The 16,792-nt window shown below is 47.5% G+C and overlaps 1 protein-coding gene across 1 annotated transcript in view; it reads right to left on the bottom strand.

Annotated features, from left to right (window-relative positions):
* The window catches only part of PLCH2 (phospholipase C eta 2), a 147,422-nt gene that overhangs the window by 83,238 nt on the left and 47,392 nt on the right, over positions 1–16,792 (bottom strand). The window contains exons 7-10 of the mRNA XM_063145539.1: positions 10,981–11,184; positions 9,723–9,843; positions 6,570–6,741; positions 3,724–3,831 (exon numbers count right to left, since the gene is read on the bottom strand). Of these exons, the coding sequence (XP_063001609.1) occupies positions 3,724–3,831; positions 6,570–6,741; positions 9,723–9,843; positions 10,981–11,184 (605 nt within the window). The remainder of the gene's footprint in view (positions 1–3,723; positions 3,832–6,569; positions 6,742–9,722; positions 9,844–10,980; positions 11,185–16,792) is intronic.

The following is a 16,792-nucleotide window of genomic DNA, read 5'->3' on the forward strand; positions in this document are numbered from 1 at the left end:
ACCGGCTCCCAGCACATGTCAAGGAGACAGCAAGACTGGGCCCTTCTTGTTCATGACATGATCGATTTTTTTTTCCATTTTATGTGCAGGGTGATTTTATTCAGGTGAACATAGAATAGCAGAGTTGGAAGGGGCCTACAAGGCCATCGAGTCCAACCTCCTGCTCAATGCAGGAATCCACCCTAAAGCATCCCTGACAGATGGTTGTCCAGCTGCCTCTTGAAGGCCTCTAGTGTGGGAGCGCCCACAACCTCCCTAGGTAACTGATTCCACCGTCGTACTGCTCTAACAGTTAGGAAGTTTTTCCTGATGTCCACCCGGAATCTGGCTTCCTTTAACTTGAGCCCGTTATTCCGTGTCCTGCACTCTGGGAGGATCGAGAAGAGATCCTGGCCCTCCTCTGTGTGACAACCTTTTAAGTATTTGAAGAGTGCTCTCATGTCTCCCCTCAATCTTCTCTTCTCCAGGCTAAACATGCCCAGTTCTTTCAGTCTCTCTTCATAGGGCTTTGTTTCCAGACCCCTGATCATCCTGGTTGCCCTCCTCTGAACACGCTCCAGCTTGTCTGCGTCCTTCTTGGAGCCCAGAACTGGACGCAATACTCTAGATGAGGCCTAACCAGGGCCGAATAGAGGGGAACCAGTACCTCACGTGATTTGGAAGCTATACTTCTATTAATGCAGCCCAAAATAGCATTGGCCTTCCTTGCAGCCATACCGCACTGTTGGCTCATATTCAGCTTGTGATCTACAACAATTCCAAGATCTTGTAGTATTGCTGAGCCAAGTGTCCCCCATCTTGTAACTGTGCCTTTGGTTTCTATTCCCTAAATGTAGAACTTGGCATTTATCCCTATTCAATTTCATTCTGTTGTTTTCAGCCCAGCACTCCAGCCTATCAAGATCACTTTGAAGTTTGTTTCTGTCTTCCAGGGTATTAGCTATCCCACCCAATTTTGTGTCATCTGCAAATTTGATCAGCGTTCCCTGCACCTCCTTGTCCAAATCATTAATAAAAATGTTGAAGAGCACTGGGCCACTTAAACATGGGGTCACTTAAACACTTAAACATGGGGCCCTCCACCTGCAACCTTGAATGGCCCAGTCCAGGTTCACTTCTTTAAATGGTTCCCTTCTCTCCCTGATCCTGCTGAACGAATAAAGTCACACCCAACACCCAACACCCAGCAACCAAAAGGATTGTACCAATAAATGTGGCAGTAAAGAAATAAAGTCTGGAAGAAACGTCAAAGGAGTACCAGATGCTCAGAGCCTCCCTCCAATGCAATCTTCTTATTCTAAAAAGTGGTAAACACTTTAACTGCATCACTAATAGGTCTGAGCCATAATGCCTTCCCAACAATTTTGCTGCCTCATTCGTACGGTGCAAAGTTGGGGAGGCATTTTGGGAAGGGAAGAAAAATTGTGCTTACTCTGGTTGGCTTCAAGCTTACTGATGATCTCATTAAATAGCATCAACTTGAACCTCACTTTAGAAGGACATTATGGGGGGTGTTAGGGAATAATGGCCACCAGTCCGGCCCGGCCCAAGGCAGGTTGCTGCCTGAAGTGGGGACCTGCCACACCGCTGCCCCACTACCATTGCCGCCTCCTCCTCTGCACGCCATCTGCACACCTGCCCATCGCCAGGTATATTACTTTTCCTGGTGTGTTTTGCCAGCACACTGCCTGTAAGGTCTTTCTGCCTTCAGGAGCCACGCGGCACCTGCTCATCTGGCAAAGTATCACAGGAGATCCCGGAACTTACGGGATTTCTCATGATTGCCCGACCTCACACAGGTGCAGCGCGACATTAGAGGAGAGGCAGAAAGACATTAGAGGAGAGGCAGGTGCGTGTGTCCACACCAGGAAAAGTAGGCTAGAAGGGTTGGGAGGCGCACGAGTGGGGTAGGCGTGGAGGTGGGCAGGCGAGCAGGAGGCATGCAGGCAAGTGAGCAGCTGCTTCTTAGTCCTGCTGGCTGCCTGCATGATGGCCAACAGGACCAAGAAGCGTCAGACCCTTTGGAGGGAGAGAGCACTGCTCTTCCCATACTCCACCAACTGCTACTCCTGCTTCCTCCTGCTTTGTGGTAGGGCCAGCCCTGCCACCAACCAATGAGTCAGCCAGTGAGACACTAACCATTTACTTTTAAAGAACCCCACTAATATGATTTAGCTGTCATTTGTTTTTAAGTTTCTAGACCTCATGGCTGTCTAAATATCCTGGGGCACTGGAGATAGAGAGAAACATCATAGAATCATAGAATAGCAGAGTTGGAAGGGGCCTACAAGGCCATCGAGTCCAACCCCCTGCTCAATGCAGGAATCCACCCTAAGGCATCTCTCTCTCTCTTTCTTGTTTCTGTTTGGTATGTGTATTTGGCTGCGACACATCCTGCTTTCTATGCTGAAATGCCCAATTTTTGCTGTGAAGAAAAAGAGCAATGTTAATTAGCCATAACTAAAGCATTTGAACAAGTTCAATTATGCACTGCTTGTGTGGCCGTTCCATTATCTTGGGTGCCAGTAATGTAGGCCTGTCGTAGAGCCCTTTCTCATGAATTCCACTAGCAAAAAGCTCAGACAGAGGAATGAATGGGATGGCAGTTGTCACAGCTAGAACACGTGGGGGCTGGTGGCTCTGATATCAGTGGGGTGACGAATCCACGCCAGGTTTCAGCCAGAATCAGTCAGAATGCTAAAGGAACTATCCAAGGTGCTTCACACTTATACTGCTTCACGCCTTGGATAACTCCTTTACTGTTCTGACTGAAACTAGGAGGGATTCGCCACCCCAGTGGCATCAGAGCCACCAGCCTCCACTGCATGGGTTCTAGCTGCTTCCTTAAAATGTAGCTCTACCAGAGCTTCCTGCATGGGGAAGGACAAGAGATCACAGCTGTCCCCGTACCTCTGGCAGCGTGGCCACTGGCTCTACAGTACACCAGACAGTTGTCACATTTTAAGTATGCAGAGGTTCTCCTTGTGCCTCAGAAAAGTTTGCAAGGGAACCTCTGACACAAGACTATTTCAGGAGGCTCCAAATTTTCCACAAAAATCCCTCAGAAACATAAGAAGAACCCTGTTGGATCAGGCCAAAAGTCTATCTACTCCACCATTCTGCTTCCCTCTGGGAAGCCCATGAGCAGGCGGACAATCATTTTCTGCTCCTATTGTTCGCCAGCAACTCTGGAACCTCTATGCCTGCAGGTCGCATTTAAACATCATGGCTACTGGCCATTGAGAGCCTTATCATCTATGAATTTGACTAAACCCCTTTTAAAGCCACCTAAGCTACTGACTGTCACCACCTCCTGTGGCAGTGCATTCCATAGGTTAACTATGCACGGTGCCAAGAAGTGTGTTTATTTCTGTTGCTGTTTGCTGATCTCTGCTGCGGTTGCCACCGCAGCAGCACCATTCCCCCATTTCCTGTCTCCAAATAGTCCCAACCAATCAGGGTTGCCGCATTGAATACGATGCCACGTGGCCAATCAGGGTGGGTGCAGCAATGCTTCCTGACTCCACTCTGAATGGATGAAAATACCAAGAATCACCAGGAAAAGAGTGCTTTGTTTTGTGCAGCTTATAAAATCTTTGGCCAAAAAAAAAAAAAAAAAGCATTCCCTCATTATGAGGTTCAGTCTTAATATAAACAGATGTTGTTCATTATGATCAGTCTCAACTCTGCATTCCGGGCTCCATTCTATATTTCAATGCTTACATCTCCATTCATTAGTTTACAGTCATCATCAATCTCATCAGCACTGTCCTCGTCAGACACTTCGCCTTCCTCTGCATCCTCGCTAATGTTGGCTGGAAGCTTCTTCCCCTACAAGGCAAAAACATCATTAACTGATGGAGCAGCACAAACTAGAAAAAAAAAGAAAGAAATCAATACCAAGTACTGTATTGGAGCAAGGAATAAGAAATAAATATCACCGATCGATTACAGAAACACATATATATTCATTTCTTGCATTTTTATTCCTTACAAGATTGGTCCCGTATCCTCATAACAACTCTGAAAGGTAGGCTGAACTGAAAGTGTAACTGGTCCAACTTTACCAAGTTGAGTAGGAATTTGAACCTGGGTCTCCCCAATTCATAAGCACCATATGCCTAGGGTGGAAAAAAAATCGACAGCTCTTCCATTTCAGAGTCCAAAATAACCTCTTGTTATGAGAGCTGCGTCACCTTGGAGAGCCAAAACTTTGCCCGAGGCCCAGAGTTTTCTCAGCCCAGTTGTCCTTAGAATGAAGGAGTCACATCAGACAGGTTGATATATATTTATTGATTGATAATCTTTGTCACAAAATCCCCCAAAAGGTTAGATCGAACTGTTGCAGCTTCATCTACTCAGCTGTTGGGTTATCAGCTATGAGAGAAGAATCTCCGATACTTATCAAAGCACCATCTAAACGAATTACTTTCAATGCGGAAGATTCTGGGAGAAAGTTGGCATTGATCTCCAACACTTCAAAATTCAATCATCTAGAAATGGCCAGCAGCAGACTGGATAAAAAAATATTTGGGGGGAAATGAAATGAAGTTTGTAGGTGTGGTACACTGTAAATGTAAAGTGCAGAGATGTGGTGGCTAGAGTTCAGTTTGAGGTGGAAATATTTTCAGTCGTAAGTTTGGAAGGACCCAGTGAAAAATTGAACAACACCGACCTTGTACAGTTACTGAACTCACCAGGAAATATCTAGATACACACAAACACAGTAATTGTCCCAGTTTCTCAAAGCATTCCATATACTTAATCTAAATACTCTAAGATCTTTCCAACAACCCTGTAAGGAAGGCCTAAGGCTCTCAATTTGAAAGGTCCTTCAGCAGAAGGCCCACCTTTGGCTTACTTTGCAGCAACATCAGACAGCTAAGTTTAGAAGTCGCCATTTTACTTTGACACAATGCTCTCGGGCAATTCTCCATTGGGGCACAAGAGGGAATTGAAATGGCAGTTCCTACATCCAGAGGACTGGGCATGTTTAGACTGGAGAAGAGCAGATTGAGGGGAGACATGATAGCGCTCTTCAAGTCCTTGAAAGGGTGTCACACAGAGGAGGGCCAGGATCTCGTCTCGGTCCTCCCAGAGTGCAGGACACGGAATAACAGCTCAAGTTACAGGAAGCCAGATTCCGGCTGGACATCAGAAAAACTTTCTGACTATTAGAGCAGTACAATGGAACCAGTTACCTAGGGAGGTTGTGGTCTCTCCCATGCTGGAGGCCTTCAAGAGGCAGCTGGACAACCATCTCTCAGGGATGCTTTAGGGTGGATTCCTGCATTGAGCAGGGGGTTGGACTCGATGGCCTTGTAGGCCCCTTCCAACTCCACTATTCTATGATTCTGTGTTTTTAAAAGGCATTGCTGGTGAACAGGCAGCAACAGGGAAAAAGGGCACCACCAAGGCAAGGGGTCTCTAGGGGAGAAGGCCGTGGCGGGTGCCCAAGAACGCACAGGCCCTTATTGCTTACATTGGGAAAAAAACTTCTATGGAAGGAGCCTCCATAACGTCCATGGATACTTGATTAAATTGGTTGAATAACTGTTAGAAAGTTCTGCCTGAAATGTAACCTTGGCTACGAAAGATTCAGGTTTGTGCTGTTTTTGGGTTCGTTTTCTTTAAAACGCCATTAAATGTTCAGTTTTTACAGTGGAAAAGATCACAACCGTCACAGCCGGCCACAGTTAAGGCTATATACCTACACATATTAAAACGCAAAATTCTCTCCCACAAGTGTGACAGTTCATCGATGTGCTCAGAATGTCAGAGGGGCTCATTACCACTCGCCTGCCTCTCGTGGCAACGACTTCAATCTCCGGAGCATGCCCTCGCATACACATGCTGTCACAAGCAAGACTCATCCACATCATACGCATTCCAGGGGATGGGATGTAGCTTCCGTGGAACGTTTTATTCTCGTGGTCCACAGGACTGAGGGATCGGCCACATTTCTCAGTTGAACTGGTTTGAAATGAATTGAACCCTTGGGGTTTCCACCAATGAGCCTTAAGAATGGTTGCCTCATGAAAACGCCAGGATGACTTGGTGAGTGTCAGGAGGATATAAGAAGAGGCAGGCTGGATGAGATAATCCATTCCAGCATCCTTTTCCTCACAGTGACGAACCAGTGGAAAACCCGCAAGGAGAGCATAAAGGCCCCCGGCCCCCTCCATGGTGCTTTGCCCTCCAGGAGGTGGTATTCAGAATCATACTGACTTTGAACATGGAGGTGCTGGTTGTTCGCCATTACAGGGCAGAATCCAATGGGCCCCCTGCCAATAGATTGATTGATTGCATTTATATCCCACCCTTTTTCCTCCAAGGAACTCATGGAACTACATAATTCTCCTCCTCTCCATTTCTATCCTCACAACAACCCTGTGAGGTAGGTTGGGCTGAGAGTTTGTGACTGACCCAAAGTGAGCTTTCAGGTCATTGGTTCCATTGTCATACTGCTCAAACAGTCAGGAAGTCTAATAGTCATGGGATGGAAGATGGCCTGAAAACAAGGCAGGGGGAGAAAAAAATCTAAATGGCGAAAAATATTTTTGGAGTACCTTAACTAATATTTTCCCTTTAAGACTCTCCGGGGAAGGCAGTTTGGTGAGATCTTCATTGCTCATTGAAGACAGGTCCAGCTTGTCCCCCAGGATTTCAATCAGATACTGGGCCATCTTTTTCTGCTGGGTAACACTGCAATGGTTTTCAATTGACAAAATGACAGGGTACCTGCAGGGAAAGGCAGAGGCAGGGAGAACCAAAGAGCCAAGAGACGTTAAGTCACACATTTATTATTTGCTGATAGAAAGATGCAGACTTATTGTTGGATCCAGTAGATCATTAGAGAGGTTGCACCCCATAGTTTCTAACCAATCAGGATTCTAATACTTTTTACTTTTCTATATCAAAGCCACTTTCCAGTTTCTGACTTTGATCTTACAGGTCTTTTGATGACAGATTCGCCCACCCCCCACCCCCCGTGCCCTCTCGGAAAGCCCAGTTTGATCAAGAGACTGGAAAGGGGAAGCAAGGTGTCTCTGATTGCAGAATAGAGAGACGCATTGCCTCTACCCAAAGCACAGTCCTAACAGGCTGACCAATGGGCCTCCAATCCTTTATGCACGTTGAAAAAAACCAGCCCAATTTTCTCTGTGTGGTGCAGCCTGAATCCCACCTGCCTTGGTACCCATCTCTCCTTTCATGCGTTAAAGATTTGCTGCTCCTGGATAATGTATCACAAAACAAGGTGCATAATGGCTTCCCTGTACTCTCAGTAGCAGTTGTTATCTCCAGACCCCGGGCACTGCAGCATCAACCCCCCAAGCTGCATGTAGCTTGCTGGCAGGCTCTGAGCTGACCCTTAATAATATCCCTTAATGATCGCTTTTATAATAGTGGCAGGCCGTGTGGCTTGTTCAGTTCTCTCCCCGCTCCACATTTGGCCTGAATTTAAAAAGCTCTTGCAAGACTCAGAGTATTCAGAGGTGATAAACACTGAGATAAACTGTCTCATAAATAAGACTGTGGTTGGGGAAGCTGCAAAAAAATACTGCCCAATTTATTCCCTGAGCAGCCATCTCGGCTGCTTCAAATGGGGAAAAGCCAGAAGCATCTGCAGGCCTTGACCGTTGCACCGTGCTGCCTGAGTAGCTTGCTTGCTTGAACCCTATGCACTAAGGGTTATTTGTGCTGTTGTCCTAGAATTTGTCCCGTGCCATTAGGGCTGTCAGCCACCCCCATTTCACTGCCCCATTCACATGTGACAAAATGGGAGATGACATTTTGGGGAAAATAGGGGTGAATATCCTGGAGTTGGGGGCAAAAAACATCCCTGGCAGGGGCTAAATTTATCATGGAGGCTAGCAGTTGGCATTTTGGTTTCCCAGAATGCCACAGGCATAGTGCTATTCTGTGGCATTCTGGATAGAAAATGGCAGCCATTATCTCCCCCCTCCCCCATTACCCTGAAACAAAACCACAACTGGGGGAATTGAGAAAAAGAAAATGGCGGCCACTAACCTCTAGCTATCAAGGGGGACTCGGTTACTATTGCTGCTAAAGGAGGCATCCGAAAAACAAAGGGGAAAGGAAAACCGCTGTGGCCACCCAGGATTTCCCATGTAATCCTACTCCCCCCACTGTGAATCTGAGCCAAAAGTGCCAATATTCAAATTTGGGGGTTCTGTACCAAGAAAACCTGAACTTTGCCATCCTGTATAAGTTACGCAAGCTAAGAACACCATTCTGGTGGTTTTCTTTTTCATTATCGATTCTGTTTTGCCCATCATAGAGAGAAGGACAAGGGAACTGAAAAATCATCACTGGAAATCATATTCCATTTCTGAGATTCCACCAGTTATTCCACCAGTGATGAGTTGCACACTTTCAAGGACATTTTCAGAAGGGATAGAAACCTGATGTGCCAAGTGCCACATTCTGCATCTTCTCTTCACTCCTGTGGAACTGTGGCATTACGCATAACGCCCAGGCAAGAGGAGGACAAGTGAACACCCACCCACCCACCCAATTCTGTTCCTTTATTGTGCCTTGGGTTGAGTCCACACTGCATCATTTCCTTTATTTCCAAGGTTCAAGTTGTGTGTCCCATTGCTTATGCAGCCAAACAATACCATTCATAAGCTGTGTTTATGGTCATGATCCCCACTAAACCTGCTCTGTGCACACCGCTATATGCACCCACTCTCTAGTGTTGTGGATTCTGAAGGACAAGTGAATTAAATTAATAGCTGCTCATCAGGAATTATGGGACTCAGTACACTCAGTGTGTTGATGACTTCCAGCTCATTTCCCCCCTTTCATCAAGTCTGGATGAGACAATAGCTCTTTTCAGATAGTCTCCCCCTACCACAATTACCATCATGCAAGGGAGAAAGTGGGGGCGAGCCTATTGGCTCCACCCCCTCTGTCAGTTTCATGGCCTTCCACGTGTTGGGAAAGCAAACTTCCGCACCAGGGAGCCTTCTAATTGTGGAACTGTGTTCCCTACACAGCTTAGTACTCTAGAAGATCAGGATAAATCCACTACGAGACAGGCTTGAACTAGAAGCTCAGAAGCAGTAGTCAATGGTCTTAGCACATAATAGCAGGGTTGGGCAAGTTCATAGAATCATAGAATAGCAGAGTTGGAAGGGGCCTACAAGGCCATCTAGTCCAACCCCATGCTCAATGCAGGAATCCACCCTAAAACATCCCTGACAGATGTGGACTTGGAGGCCCCACTGCCCCCCCCCATGCCCCATCAGGGGCACACCTCTGCTCCTTGCTGCCGCCCCACCAAATTGGCTACCCAATGCCCCAAACTGGCCATTTTGCTTTAAAACAATTATTTTCTAACAAAATCCCACTCCAAGGAGTATGATTCTGCTGTTTCGCTGCTGCTACATCACCACATTTCAGTGGCAAACCACTGAATAGCTTGCCACTGAATAGTGATGGGGCAGTGGAGGCTGCAAAATGGGGTGAAAAGTGCACGTAGCCCTCCCTGTGTTAATAGGCTTGGGGCTGTCAAACTGGGAGAGATAATTTCCAACCCCCAACCCCACCATTTCCAAAACTAATCAGCATCGTGACAAGCTACAAATAAATACAATAATTGAATTAACCATCATATTTTTCCCCCCATTGGAGTAATATCCCCTCTCCCCATCAACATTCAGTTCTTAAAATGGAAGATCGGCATGAATACCTACTCGCTCTTGATGAAGGCATATTTGTTGATGGTCTCGATCACATCTTTAAAAAGGATTTTGGAGGTCAGCGTGTAACCATGGTGGACAATCGGCTCACCGTCGGGCCCATCCCAACAGTCAACTGCAAAGGGAAAGAGACAGAGGCTGCGTTCAGACAACACAATAGTCAATGGTAGGTTAATAATAAACTCGACAGTTGTTTATCTAAGGAGGTACTCTCCACACAACATGATAATAACCAATCATGGTGTGGATTAAGATCAGCATTGAGTTGACTATTAGTCCATGCTGAGTTGACTCACTCATCTCCCGCCTTCTCCCCCCCTCAGTCCTCCCATCAGCCATTGCTGTCAACAATCTATCCTGATGGCTGGACTAGAGTGGTAGCCACTGCTTTGACCGCTCTTGCCTTGTGACTCTGTGGCTGATGAAATAACCAACGGTGGCCGATGAAATAACCATTGTACCCTCCACACAACACGATAACCAATGGTGGTACAAATAGCCAACTCTGTGCAACCTTGGTTATTTGCATTGGTTATTTTTGGCCTAATAACCGACTTTTGGTTAGAAAACCCCACACAACACAATAACCCATGGTTGGTTAAATAACCAACCGCCGACTGTTTAAACCACCATTGGTTATTGTGTTGTCTGAACCCAGTCGTTAACTTACATTTAGGGTCAAGATCCAAAGTCTGGAGTTTTCCTCCAAGATCAGCAGGTATGTCTTTTTCTTTTGAAGAAAGCGTGTGATGGAAGAGTTCCTGTCTCTGCCCTTTCAGCCTGAGGGCTGAATTCCATTTTGGGGAAGCTTCCAGGGCCACGTTCCCGTGGTGGGCGGGGCCAAAATCCCAGCCTACTTTAGCTTAAAGCTCTGACCACCAATAACTAAACTTTAGGAGAAGCTGAAGAAATGACCAGGGATTGGTGTTGGGGGAAAAGGGGGTTTGGTCAACTGAGGAATGCTGAGGACCAAGCTGCAACTCCAGAAGGAAGAAATTTGGACATACACACACAGACACACACAGGTCTACACCCCGATCTACTCTGACTGCCAGGAGCTCTTCAGGTTTCAGGCAGGAGTGAACAATAAAGACAACTTCCGATGACTAAGGTGCAGCCCTTCTTTGAAGGTGGTGCATGGAAAGAAGAAGCTATGGAATGTACAGATGGTTCCACAGGGCGTAGTGGCAGCGGCAGCAGCAGCAGCGTGCTTTTAAATGGGCCGATGCGATGTGTGCTTCAAGAGCTTTACCTTCTACGCAACGGCATCCAGACTGCAGGACCCAGGCGTACATGTCGACTCTGGACTGAGACATCAGCTGGTCGCCCATGAGGTAGGTGTTATGAGAAGAGGTGATGAAGTAGTTGCTCAAAGGGCGAGTCATGTCTTGGTTGATTTGGTAGTGTTCTGGGTTGAAAATGTCCCCAGCTGGGCTGCGCATGTAGTTGGTGAATCCTGCAGGGTGAAGATTAGGTAGGCTGAGTAGCATTGTGACTGTTTGGCTCATGGCATGCTGTGGTTTATTTATTTATTTATTTATTACATTTATACCCCACCTTTTTTCCTGCAAGGAGCCCAAGGCGGTCTACATAATCCTCCTCCTCTCCATTTTATCCTCACAACAACAACCCTGTGAGGTGGGTTGGGCTGAGAGTCTGTGACTGGCCCAAAGTCACCCAGTAAGTTTCCATGGCTGAGTGAGGACTAGAACCCGGATCTCCTGACTCCCAGTCCGACACCTTAACCACTAGAACCCGGATCTCATAGAATCATAGACTCATAGAATGGCAGAGTTGGAAGGGGCCTACAAGGCCATCGAGTCCAACCCCCTGCTCAATGCAGGAATCCACCCTAAAGCATCCCTGACAGATGCTTGTCCAGCTGCCTCTTGAAGGCCTCTAGTGTGGGAGAGCCCACGACCTCCCTAGGTAACTGGTTCCATTGTCGTACTGCTCTAACAGTCAGGAAGTTTTTCCTGATGTCCAGCCGGAATCTGGCTTCCTTTAACTTGAGCCCATTATTCCGTGTCCTGCACTCTGGGAGGATAATTCCCTTGGTCCCAGGTGTGCAGTAGGCCTTCTAACGGACATGCAATATCCCCCCCGTCTCCACAAAACCATTCCCATTGCTCACAGAGGGTAGTTAATGTTTAGAAAAATTATCCATATCAGCAAATGCACCATAACAAAACAAAACAAAACAAAATAAAACAACAGCAAACTCCCCCCCACCCCAAATCAAAAACGTGTTCTTCCACATGATCTATGATATTTGAGCCAGCCAGGTCCATGGAGAATTAATTACGCCGTGAAGCCTGCCTGGAGAACCAGGCTGGGGTATGAAAAGCTGACCATGAGATTGAGCAAAGCTGCCCTAGTGCTTCTTAAGTTCCCAGAACTTTTCCTGGGCTTCTGTAACGATCTTTCAATCGGTTCTGCTTGCGGGGGCCGACGTGGATTTCAATCAGGCAAATCCTTTCAAAAGCAGGTACACAAGCTCAAGGCTTTGCCTAATGTGATTCCTCCAGCCCCCTGGAAAGCTGGATGGAAGCATTTAAAGACTTTCACCGGCCTTTCGGAACGATTCGCCATTGGCTTTTTCGTTTTCAGCCGGGTGATCTGCGTTTTCTGACTCACATCCGCTCCGCTTGGTCTAGATTTTCCCTAATCTTCCGCAACAGTGTGTTTTTGCAGTTTGACTTTGCGTCTGCTCTTGGCCTGTGACAGCTTTGTCAATTTTTGTTGCTATAGACTTCCTAGCAACCGGGCTCGAAGTGTATCACATGCAGTCACCGATGTCTGGCATTAAATATATATATCATTGATGTCTTCAAGGCACATACACGTCACCTTTTACAAAAGGTCGATTTTTAATACTAGCATATGGAAATGATTTAGCAGCTCAGTTTAAGGCTTCATAGTTATAACAACACTTGTAAGGACTTGGAATCTGCCCTCCTGCAAACACTGGGTAACTTTGTTATCTTTGGGGAGGGGGGGGGGACTCTATCTTATCCGCAAAATTAATTGGGCTTTCTGAGTGTTTGAGTTGGATGCTCAAAAAACACCTTGAACCTTTGAAAGACCTTAGTCTGGAGAAGAAAGAGGGAGTAACAGGCAAGGTGTGTGGACATACTACTTCAGAGGGCCGTCGAGGTGAGGTGTAAACTCCCACCATTCAATTTGGACCCAGCTTGAAGGGTATTTAGTTCATGAAGTAGGGTGACCAACTGTCAGGACTTCCCCAGATTTGTCCTGGTTTTTGTTCTATCCTGGGTGCCAGGGGGGATTTTTCTGTAATTTTCTATAATATCCTGGAATGTCATGCTTTGCCCTTTAAGGTCTCCATTAGCATGTGTGTGTGTATGTGAAAATGATGCGCTTTCTGGAAGTGCATCATTCCACCCCACTGCTTAGAGGGGAAAGCGTGTCGATCATCCCAGAGTGCAGGACATGGATTAACGGGCTCAAGTTACAGGAAGCCAGATTCCGGCTGGACATCAGGAAATACTTCCTGACTGTTAGAGCAGTACGACAATGGAATCAGTGACCTAGGGAGGTTGTGGGCTCTCCCACACTAGAGGCATTCAAGAGGCAGCTGGACAGCCACCTGTCAGGGATGCTGTCGAGGACGGAGTTGGGTGGCGGCGGCGGCGGCGGCGGCGGCGCAAAGGACGTCTCTTCGTCGGCACTTCAAAAGGCAAGATCCATGCTCACTTTCACGCCGCTCTGGGGTCGCTTAGAAGCGATCTCAGAACGACGTGCAGATTCCCCCTTGGTTAGGGTTTTTTGCCCCAACATGCATCACCTTACACTGGCTTACACTGAACGGCATCCGCCATTTGGATGCCCACTCTCCCAGCTTGGAGAGATCCCTTTGGAGCTCTTCACACCCCCTTTGTGTTTAATGTGGATTCCTGCACTGGGCAGGGGGTTGGACTAGATGGCCTTATTGCCCCCTTCCAGCTCAAATTTTCCATGATTTTATGATTCTGTGATTCTATGAACTTGAGTTTCCAGTAGAAAGAATCTTCTGTATATTTTCTTTGTTTGACTCTGTTAGCGGAGGTTGGCTAGCTCGGAGCCTTCATTTATCACTCCATTTTCCCCGCCTGACTTCTTATCAGAATCAACAAGGCATGATCATTTTTCAAGCCTGGTTCTAACTTAATCCAGTCACATGAAATCAATACTTTGAAGAACGCAGTCGTTTTACGAAACCACGGCTTCTGAAAAAGCGGACGCCGGCAAGAGGTGGGGATTACGTGGTGGGGAGGCGGAGAACGGTGTTCACATTTCAGAACTCATGTCCTAAAAGGAAAGGTCAAAGGGCGCATGTTTGATAGCGCCCTGCTGAGAGCTGTTCTCCTATTTTGCATCTGTTTGCAAAAGTTCTGTTTGTTTGTTTACTAAAGATACCGGCCTTTATCTGAACATAAGCCTTGAAATTGGCCTTTGCTTACGTTGGGTTTTGACATGCAAGTGCAAAACTGGACTTGATTGGAATGCTCATTTGCAGAACAAATGCCCTTCTCCCATCTTTTCTGCCGCACGAACAATGATCAGATGTTAATTTAAAGAACGGGAGGGAGGCTCAAGCAGCATTTCAGCTAGTGCTGGGATGAACTTTTCAGCTCATCTTTTTTCTCAAATTCGTGGGGTAGTGAAAAGAAAATGCCTCCAGTTAACTGGGGGTGGGTGGGAATAATTATGGGGGGGGGGGGGGAATGGTCATGACAGTATCTTCAGGATTCCAGCCAGCCATGCCCTTTTCCAGGACAGTCTATTCCGTCTTCCCAATCCTGTATCCACCTCAAGCATGTTCGAGCTTCCCAGTGGTCTAGTTTTGGCTATTAGATGGAATGATTTGCTGTGAATTCAGCAGGATTCTCCCATAGATGCAGCACATACACACATACACACACTGCTGATCTCAACAGCCATGATTCCTGAAGGCAACAGCACTGACATCACAGCATTGGCTCTCACACATCCCTAACACCAGTAGAGGCTGGTGGCTCCAGTTTTGGTGCGGCTGTGAATCCATTCTGGGTTTCAGTCAGAACTCTAAAATAACTATCCAAGGTACTGAACCCTATCCCCAAAATCAGTTCAGCACTTTTGAGAGCTCCTTTAGAATCCTCGCTGGTTCTGACTGAAACCCAGAGTGGATTCATAGCCCCACCACAATCAGAGCCACCGGCCTGCACTGCCTAACACATCATCCAGTATATATGAAACCTAGTTTAAGCAAGTGGAACAGGAGGTGAGTCAAGCTTTAACAGGGCGCGTGGTGCATGAGCAGAACTGCCCACGGCAAGTCAATCCACTCCTCGTTCTGTAAGGGAAGAACAGAGCTCTACTTACAGAGCACCCCTTGAACAAACTCTGCCACGTGCTGGAGTGGAGTGCTAAAAATAAAATTAAAAATGACGACATTAATTACTAAGTGCTGCCAACTTCGCCCATCAGCTCAGATATAACAATGGGGAAAAATAATCATTTCTACTGGCAGCGGGAAGCTCGAGTTCACAGCCTTGATGCGAGAGCAGCGAAGTGACAGGTTCTGAGGGTATCTTCCAAAGAAAAGCTCCCCACACGCTTCCTTCGCAGCTTGGGAGTTGAACTGGGAGGCTGGGAGCGCAGGCAAAGACGGGAGGGGGGTCAAATGCAAACGGGCAGGAAGGCAGAGCGGCCGGGTGCTGTGGAGCGCGTCGGAGGCTTGCTGCTCAGTGAAGGTGTGGCCCACGGGATGGTCTGGAGCTGCAATAGGGCAGGAGCTAGGTTTGGGGAGTTTGCACTGGCCTTCCAGGCCCGATCCTGCTTCTACATCAATTTCAGGTTGGATCCAGGCTCATTCAGCCGTCTAGGCTGAATCTGATTCAAAAAGCCACTCTCGGGCACTCATCCATTTCCTGCTACCCCTTTGGGAAACTATTCTAATATTAGAATCATAGAACAGCAGAGTTGGAAGGGGCCTACAAGGCCATCGAGTCCAACCCCCTGCTCAATGCAGGAATCCACCCTAAAGCATACCTGACAGATGCTTGTCCAACTGCCTCTTGAAGGCCTCTAGTGTGGGAGAGCCCACCACCTCCCTAGGTAACTGGTTCCATTGTCATACCGCTCTAACAGACAGGACGTTTTTCCTGATGTCCAGCTGGAATCTGGCTTCCTTTAACTTGAGCCCGTTATTCCGTGTCCTGCACTCTGGGAGGATGGAGAACAGATCCTGGCCCTCTGTGTGACAACCTTTCACGTATTTGAAGAGTGCTCTCATGTCTCCCCTCAATCTTCTCTTCTCCAGGCTAAACATGCCCAGTTCTTTCAGTCTCTCTTCATAGGACTTTGTTTCCAGACCCCTGATCATCCTGGTTGTCCTCCTCTGAACATGCTCCAGCTTGTCTGCGTCCTTCTTGAATTCTGGTACCCAGAACTGGACGCAATGCTCTAGATGAGATCTAACCTGGGAAAGCAGTGTCGAGACTTTTTTTTCTTTTTTTAAAAAAAACTTACTTTTGCGCTGGAGCGCAGGTGCACTCCAGGTCCTGTCTTTAAAAAAAAAAAAAAAATGGCGGGCGTGATGTCCTCCTTCCTTCCTGGACATCATGCGCTGTATGTGAACGCAGGGGGAGGATCTCGCGATCAGCATATTGCAAGATCCTCCTCCTCCCTCCCGGATCGCTGGGAGGTGTAGACATGCCCTTTGCCTCCTAGACATTGTCAGGGGCGGGGAGATAGGATTTTTTGGTTTTCTGGCTCTGAGCTCGGAGACAGTGCTTTCAACTGGGAGCCAGGGAACCCTGCTCCCCACCCCCTCACTCTCACTCTCGCAACCAGGGTGGAGTGAACTGTGGTGTCTGCCTCTCCAGACTTGGGAAACTGAGCGCAGAGGGGGCAAAGAGTCCACCTGGGTCCAGCTCCAGCTGAGAGCCCCCTCCCTCCTGCTACCAACTGTCTCTACAGAGGCCACCAGTGAGGGAGGAAGCAGCAGCCAGGCACCTCTCCACCATGCCTGGGTCCAGCTCCAGCTGAGAGCCCCCTCCCTCCTGCTACCAACTGTA

This window comes from Elgaria multicarinata, chromosome 20, assembly GCF_023053635.1.
Source record: "Elgaria multicarinata webbii isolate HBS135686 ecotype San Diego chromosome 20, rElgMul1.1.pri, whole genome shotgun sequence".
Classification (NCBI taxonomy): Eukaryota; Metazoa; Chordata; class Lepidosauria; order Squamata; family Anguidae; genus Elgaria; species Elgaria multicarinata.